We start from the raw sequence: 7,843 nt of genomic DNA on the forward strand, positions 1-7,843 counted from the left end.
GGGATGTTAGGGGCTGTGGGGTGAGTGATGGATGGGGCAGGGTGTTATGGGCAGTGGGGGGTTAGTGATGGCATGGTGGGGTGTTAGGGGCCATGGGGGTTAGTGATGGATGAGGGTGGATGTTAGGGGCCATGGGGGTGAGTGATGGATGCGGTGGGGTATTAGGGGCTGTTGTGGGGGTAGTGATAGTGGGCATGGGGTGCATTAGTGAAGGGTGTGTGGGTTCTCACCTGCTTTGCTGCTAGGGAACAGTTGATTCCTGACCTCAGATTCGAGGAGCTGGGTGGGCTTGGATGTCTCTGCCCCAGTCTTGGCTGGTCTGGAGTATGTGGGGCTGATGACCAAGGTCCGCCAGGCCAGCTGGTGAGGCCCTTGGGAGAGGCCACCCTCACCTGGCACCCCAAGTGCCAGGGAGGTTCCTGGCATCCAACCTCTCCTGCTTCCCCCCCAGGTGTGAACTCCTTCTTGGTCTTCATGGCGTACAAGGACAGGCACCAGTGCACAGACGGCCAGGTAGAGCCCGGAGCCAGGGTCGGGGTGGGCAGGCAGGCTCCACGGGCGCTGGGGTGGGGCTTCTGCCCCACGTGGTGCTGCAGGGCATGGGGCAGGCTCCGTGGCTGCTGGGGGGCGGGGCCTCAGCCCTAGGTGGTCCTGAGGTGGGGGGCAGGCTCCGTGGCTGCTGGGGGGCGGGGCCTCAGCCCCACGTGGTCTGCCTGGTCTCCCCAGATGTATGAGATCTTCAATGTCATCCGGGACCTGGGGGCCGTGGCCCAAGTGCACGCGGAGAACGGGGACATCGTGGACGAGGTGGGGCTGGTGGGGTGACCCTGACTGGCCTTGTGAGCGCAGAGCCATAGACCCCGGGGGAGGGGGCCTGTAACCTGGCCCGGGTGATAGCTAGCCCAGGGCGAAGGTCAGGCAGGAGGGTGCTGGGAGCCTGCGGGCTCTTGGCCACAGCAGGCTTTCCCTCATCCTCACACGTCTGACCTTAAATTCTCCAAAACCGAGGTGTTGCTTCCTGGGGTGGGAGGGGGCGCAGAGGCGGGTTCCCGTGCCTTCTGGCCCGAGACTGGGCCCTATAGAGCTGTTCCTTCTGCCCATGGGTGCACCTGTGGAGTTCCTGGCCCGGTCCTCTGTTGAGGCTGCTGCCTGGGGAGGCCCTGGCCCTTCTGCCCACGCCCCACCTTCCCTGCAAGCCCAGGCCTCTGCCCCCACTGTTTGCCCACCAGCCTCAGTGCCCACAGGGGCCGGGCAGTGGAAGGGGGCACAGGGGAGCTTCCTGGCCACCTGGAAGTCTGGGGAGGGGTCACACACACAGCCCCCGCCCTGACGTTCCAGACCCGCAGAGAAGCTTCCTGGGACCCACTGGCCTCTCCGGCTCCCAAGCTCACCAGAGGCGGGGTCACTCAGGAGGGGCGTGTGGGGTTCCGGGCAGTGCCTGCTGTGCGTGTCTCCAGGGCAGGGGGTTGGCTCTGGGCCAGGAGGAGGCACATCCCTAGTGCAGGAGGGTGGGAGGTGCGTGCTGGGGGAGGGGCTTGTTCCGGTGCCCTCCTCCCCCGTTCTCCACCCCGAGTTCCTCCACACCAGCGGGTGCTGTGCTCATACCTGGGGGTGAACCAGCCTGAGACGGCCCCACCCCTGGCTGTGCAGAGCCCCCAAGCCCGCCCCATGCGTGCACACCCCAGCCGTGAACGCCCCCGTGCCTGCACACCCCTTGCACACACCCACTGGGGAAGCAGCAGTCGGAGAGGCTGGGGGCCCATGTCCTTCTCACTGAGGAGGCCTGAGACCCTGCGCACATCCAGACCTCTGCAGCCCTGGGGCTCCCTCATCCGTAACTCGGGGAGCTGGAGTCACCCCCTTCAGAGTGCAACCCCTCTACTCCCCCCTGGAGGTCCCCGCTGTGGAGAGCCAGGGTCACAGGGGCCCAGGGGGCCTGTCCTCCCTGAGCACCCCCACCCCACACCTGGCCATGGGGCGGAGTGTGCCTCCAGGGTGGGGTCAGGAGGTGGGTGATTCTGGGGTCTCAGAGTCAGGCGTTCTGGGCCATGGACGCACCCCGCAAGGCTCTTCAGGGCCTGCGCTGCTCCCAGGCTGAAACAAGCTGTGTGTTTAGGAGCAGAAGCGGCTGCTGGAACTCGGTGTCACCGGCCCTGAGGGCCACGTGCTCAGCCACCCCGAGGAGGTAGGTGTGAGCCTGTGGGGTGCCCTGATGGGCCTTCATCGGGGGTAGGCTGGGCCCCCATCTGGGCAGGACTGTGACCCCACTGTCCTCGCCTGAGGGCCAGTCAGGGCTCCTAGCCCCCTGCCTGTGGGGTGTGCTGAGGCCTGCACATGAGGCTCAGAGGGTGGGTGGTATGCTCTGGGGTGGCGCAGGCCAGCACAGATTCGGGGCTGGAGCCCCAGGCTGGGGTCCTGGCCCCTGGGTGCCCCTCTGGGCTGGGCATCATGGGTAGCCCGGGGTGTCGCAGGCTCACTGAGGTCAGGAGCCCCAGCCTCGCGTGGCCTGAGCAGCCTGTCTGCAGGTGGAGGCCGAGGCTGTGTACCGTGCCGTCACCATCGCCAGGCAGGCCAGCTGCCCCCTGTACGTCACCAAGGTCATGAGCAAGGCCGCGGCCGACGTGATCGCCCGGGCCAAGCGGCGAGGTGGGTGCTGGCTGGGGCGGGGAGGGGCTCGGGGGTCCACAGCCCCCTGGAGTGGCACAGGGCGGCCCTATGGGGACTCAGGAAGCCTGCCGGCCTCCTCAGGGAGCTTCTCGTGTGAGGGGTGCAGGTGTGGCCTGTGGGGGCAGCTGAGCCTCCCTCTTGTCCAGACAGCAGTGCGACCTGACAAGGGGCCTTGAATCACCTGTGGGGCTAAGGGCCCTGTTTGCATAGAAGTGCGTGTCAGAGCCATCCTGTGTGTGTCTCTGAGTGTGTGCGTGTGTGTGTGTGTGTGTGTGTGTGTGTGTGGTGTGGTGTGTAAGCCTGCACCCTCGGGTCATGTGAAGAGCCTTGCCCAGCTGGCCCCCGGGCCGAGCTGCTGCTCCCTGGACACCTCCCGGGTGGGGACGGGCGTGGGTCCGGGGCCAGGCCATGGAGGAGGCAGGTCCGTGGCGGGTGGGGCGGCCGGTGTGTCTGTGCCCCAGCGGGGTGAGGCAGGGGCAGAGCGACCCCGCAGGAGGCCAGGGCAGGCCAGGTGCCCCGGGTGGGGGAGCAGCCCTCACAGTCAGGAAGTTGAGGGGCAGCGCGGTGGGAGGCCTGGGCCAGCCCTTGGCGTCCGGGGTGGGGCAGGTCCTGCGGCCACGGTGCCACTCACGCCTCACCACAGGGGTGGTGGTGTTCGGGGAGCCCATCACCGCCGGCCTGGGTGCAGACGGCTCGCAGTACTGGAGCAAGAACTGGGCCAAGGCTGCCGCCTTCGTCACATCACCCCCCATCAGCCCGGACCCCAGCACCGCGGACCACCTCACCGCCCTGCTGTCCAGGTAGGGAGCCCTTGGTCCTGCACCGCCCCAGCTGCGGGACTCTTCCCCACCCTGCCGTCCAGGCAGGAGTCCCTGGACCCCCGTCCAGGCAGGAGCCCTCGCCCACCTCCTGGCCCCACCCTGGAGGCACACTCCGCCCCATGGCCAGGCATGGGGTGGGGGTGCTCAGGGAGGACAGGCCCCCTGGGCCCCTGTGACCCCAGCTCTCCGCAGCGGGGACCTCCAGGTGACTGGCAGCGCCCACTGCACCTTCACCACTGCCCAGAAGGCCGTCGGCAGGGACAACTTCACTCTCATCCCCGAGGGTACCAACGGCGTGGAGGAGCGCATGTCCGTGGTCTGGGAGAAGTGTGTGGTGGGTGAAACGAAGGGCCACGGGACCCCTCCCCATGGAGGAGCTGGCGGGACCACAAAGGGAGGCCCCTGGACAAGCAAAGTCTCCGCGTAGAGCAGAGCTTGGGGCGGGCAGGCTCCAGGCTGCCCCCCCCAGCCCGGTCACCCTGGGGTGCGCAGACATTCTGCTCTGGTCCCCCAGAGGAGACTCCATGTAGTCAGGGCCCGCCCTGGTCCTGATACACTGGCCTTGGGCACAGGGGTCCCTACACTCTGCAGCGTCTCCCCAGTAGGACTGAGGTTCCCCCAGGCGTCTGTCTCACCTAGGGCCTTCGCCCCCACGCCCCCAGCCCTGGCCCTGAGCCCTCCCCCTGGGCCGAGGCCCTGACCCCAGGCTCCTGGCCACTGCCAGGGGCCAGTCATGTCCTCTGGGGACAGATGTCATTGTGGAAACATCAGCATTCACTTGCCCACAAAGTGAGCGTGGAGACGGGCTCAGTGCCCGGGGAGGACCAGACCTGCAGGCCTGACTGAGGCACGCTGCCCTCAGCCTGGAGGGCAGCCATGTCCACACGGGAGCCCGGAGACCAGACCCTGCCTGTTGTCAGGGAGGGGCGCCCCTGACCCCGCCTTCTGGCTTCTCAGGCCTCGGGGCAGATGGACGAGAATGAGTTCGTTGCGGTGACCAGTACGAACGCGGCCAAAATCTTCAACTTTTACCCGAGGAAGGGGCGGGTGGCCGTGGGCTCTGATGCCGACCTGGTCATATGGAACCCCCGGGCCACGAGAATCATTTCTGCCAAGAGCCACAGCCTGGTGAGAGAAGCCGGTCCCACATGGGGGCCAGCTCGAGGTCTGGGGGGGTCCCTGAGACCATCCTGGACATCCTGGGATGGGCAGGGCTGGCGGGGGCGGGGGCCTCTGTCTGTGGGGAGAGCTCACCCACTCTGTGCCCCCGGGAGACGTGCCCAAGGAGCCAGGGGTGCAGTCACGGCTGCCCCCCTGGAACCCCAACCCAGGCTGAGTGGACGTTTCCTGCCGGGGCCCTGGCCCCAGAGACTCTGAGCAGTGCTAAGGCCTCCCAAGGGCTCAGAGGGCCGCTGTCCCCCCAGAATGTGGAGTACAACATCTTTGAGGGCTTGGAGTGCCGAGGAGCCCCCAGCGTGGTCATCAGTCAGGGCCGGGTTGTGCTGGAGGACGGGGCCCTTTGCGTCACCCCCGGGACCGGCCGCTTCATCCCACGCAAGACCTTCCCTGACTTCGTCTACAAGAGGATAAAGGCCCGGAACCGGGTGAGCCTGAGCCGGGCGGGTGGGCGGGCGGGGCTCTCAGGCCTCGTGGTCAGCCTGCCCCTGGCCGCCCTGCTGTTGGAAAGGCACGGTGGCCTCACCGGTCTGGGCGGGTCCTCACCCGCGTTCGTGACATGGCCGCCTACGTCACTGCAGAGAGTGCGGGCGTGAGGCCAAGGAAACCCCGAGTGGCTGCCCCCGGGGGCACGGCCACCAAGCGTAGCAGAGGTCGCCCAGCACTTCCCTGGAGCAGACCTGCCCTTCAGTGAATTCAGGAAGGAGAGCGGGATGCTCAGACAGCGTCCGTGAGCCCTCATCCCTCACTGAGGCTTGGCCCATGGCCCGCTGCGTCCGACAGGCGTGCAGGTGTTTGTCCAGGCCCTGCACACAACTACAGGTGGTTCACGCGTGCACACGTGTGCACACAGGCCCAGCTGCACACGCATGCGTGGTCACCACACACGCAGGTTGGCTTTACCGCAGCCCTGTTCCCACTTGTCTAGGATGACATCGTCTGAACTTGTATCTGGAGGGACAGCCCCCGGGCAGGGCTGGGACTGGCACCAGCTCCTCCCCAGGGCGGGAGCAGAGGCCACCCTGACCTGCCGGCACTCCTGTCTCAGGCTGCCCGCACCCCCGCTCCCCCAGACCTGCCCTGGGCACGCCGCCCGCCTCGGGGGAGGGAGGTGTGCGTCCACACGCACGGGTGGACACCCCTGGGAGTGGGGGGCCCTGCCCTCGAGGCTGGGGCCGGCTTGGCATCCCTCACACCCAGCCCTTCGGCCCCCAGCTGGCGGAGATCCATGGCGTGCCCCGAGGCCTCTACGACGGGCCGGTCCATGAGGTGATGGCGCCCACCAAGCCGGGGGCCGGGGCCCAGGCCCGTGCGTCCTGCCCCGGGAAGATCTCCATGCCCCCCTTCCGCAACCTGCACCAGTCGGGGTTCAGCCTGTCCGGTGAGTGGAGCCTGGGGTGCTGGGTCTCCTTGGCGCCTGGGCCCCAAGGGCCGTGTCCAGCCCCCAGCCCTGGCATCTCATGTGAGGTACACAAGGAATGGGGCTGGGGGTCTCAGGGGTTCACCTGTAGCTGCCAGCTCAAGCCTCTGCTTTCAGGGTCTGGGGTGTGGATCTGCAGGGAGGCGATGAGCCAGGCTCTCCCTAGAGACAGAGCCAGGCCTCCCTGCCCCACTGGGGACCGACCCAGCCCCTGACCTGCCGGCCTCCGGGATCCAGCCTTGTCCTGAAGGCTGGGGCCAGCCCTCTCTCATCCCAGGGCCCGTGCAGGGCGAGACCCGGAGGAGGGACGCTGGGGCTGGCCTGGCCTGTGCCCCTCTGCACAGGCTTCCTGGACGGCCGGCCTTGACCTGCAGGCTCCGGCCGCAGACACACCTTGCCTCACCAGCCTGCTCGTCTAAGGCCTCGGTGGGGGCGCACCTGCCCGGGGGAGCCGCCAGGTCGGGGAGCGTGGGGTCTGCAGCCGGGCCCCTGGGGTGTGGCGGCGGGTCTGCCCGTCCCCCAGCGCGGCCTCCACCCCGCCCTCCCGCAGGCTCGCAGGCCGACGACCACATCGCGCGGCGCACGGCCCAGAAGATCATGGCGCCCCCTGGCGGCCGCTCCCACATCACGTCGCTGTCCTAGGTGCTGCCGCGGGCGGCCGGCCCCCTTCTTGTTCCCTTCCTTCCTTGAACCCACTCTGAAAGGTGCTTGGCCTTCCCTTCCCCTCCCCAGCACCTCTCCCCTTGGGGTCCCACGGCCCGTTACAGGGAGTCCCCGCGGGAGAGGCTGAATGGGCGAGGTTTCACTGCCGGGGGGGGCAGAGGGGCTGGGCATGCTGGCGGGGGCAGCTCAGGGGCCCCAAACACGAGGGTCTCGGAAGGCGAGGACCTCCGGAGACAGGACCTCCGGGACCTCCTCGTGCCCGACTCGGCTGCCGTCCCAGCCCCGCCCGAGCTGCTGTGACTTCAGGGGCCCGCAGGGATGCCGTGCGGGCAGCTGCACTTCTCAGACTTCCCAGGGACCAGACCCCCACGCCATCCATAGAGCCCTTCCTCCTCCAGGGGCCCCAGGGGCCCGGAGCTGAGTGTTTCCTTCTCCTACGCCGTGTGTTCCCAGTAGTTGGTTAGAGAAGCCGTCCCGTGTGCCGAGGGCACTGCAGTCAGGGACCTGCATGCCACCCGCAGCCCAGCGGCCCCAGTTCCTGGAACCGCGCTGATTAAAGGCATCTGGACTGGAAGCCACTGGCGTGTGGAGAGCCCCGACTTCTCTGCCCCTACACCATCCCCCAGGGGCTCGTGTGTGGCACCCTCGAGGACACCCTGCAGCACTGGTCCTGCCTCTAGACGGCCAGGAGGCCAGACCGCCAGAGCACTGCAGGGCCGGCTGGGTCTGAGCTGTGGGCAGGGACTCTGCCTCCCACAGGCCTGCAGGTCACAGACAGCCAGACGCCCAGAAGGAGAGGGGTGCTGGGAGGACCCCTACCCATGATCTAGTTGGTGGGCACAAGCCGCCCAGCAGGGCTTGGGGCAGTACAGCGTGTGAGGAGCTCATGCTGCCCACTTAAGGCAGAGCAGGCTGGGGTTCTGATCCAGCCCCACGGATGGCGCTGCCCCCAGAACTTGCCAGAAGATGGAGCTGCTGGGCTGGCTTCCTGGTCTCAGCCTTGCTCCTAAAAATCCTGCCAGCTCTGTCCCCCAGGTGTGGGACGCTCTCTACCCTAAGAGCACCCAGGAAGGGCAGGCAGCCCCCCTCACGTGGC

The 7,843-nt window shown here is 67.8% G+C and overlaps 1 protein-coding gene across 1 annotated transcript in view; it reads left to right on the forward strand.

Annotated features, from left to right (window-relative positions):
* The window catches only part of DPYSL4 (dihydropyrimidinase like 4), a 14,724-nt gene extending 7,403 nt beyond the window's left edge, over positions 1-7,321 (forward strand). Inside the window, exons 5-14 of the mRNA XM_040254818.1 lie at positions 452-513; positions 727-807; positions 2,117-2,185; positions 2,526-2,646; positions 3,311-3,467; positions 3,681-3,822; positions 4,446-4,616; positions 4,913-5,092; positions 5,880-6,045; positions 6,635-7,321. Of these exons, the coding sequence (XP_040110752.1) occupies positions 452-513; positions 727-807; positions 2,117-2,185; positions 2,526-2,646; positions 3,311-3,467; positions 3,681-3,822; positions 4,446-4,616; positions 4,913-5,092; positions 5,880-6,045; positions 6,635-6,726 (1,241 nt within the window). The 3' untranslated portion in view covers positions 6,727-7,321. The remainder of the gene's footprint in view (positions 1-451; positions 514-726; positions 808-2,116; positions 2,186-2,525; positions 2,647-3,310; positions 3,468-3,680; positions 3,823-4,445; positions 4,617-4,912; positions 5,093-5,879; positions 6,046-6,634) is intronic.
* The last annotated feature ends 522 nt before the right edge of the window (positions 7,322-7,843 follow it).

Source organism: Oryx dammah, unplaced genomic scaffold (assembly GCF_014754425.2).
Source record: "Oryx dammah isolate SB20612 unplaced genomic scaffold, SCBI_Odam_1.1 HiC_scaffold_14, whole genome shotgun sequence".
NCBI classification, from domain to species: domain Eukaryota; kingdom Metazoa; phylum Chordata; class Mammalia; order Artiodactyla; family Bovidae; genus Oryx; species Oryx dammah.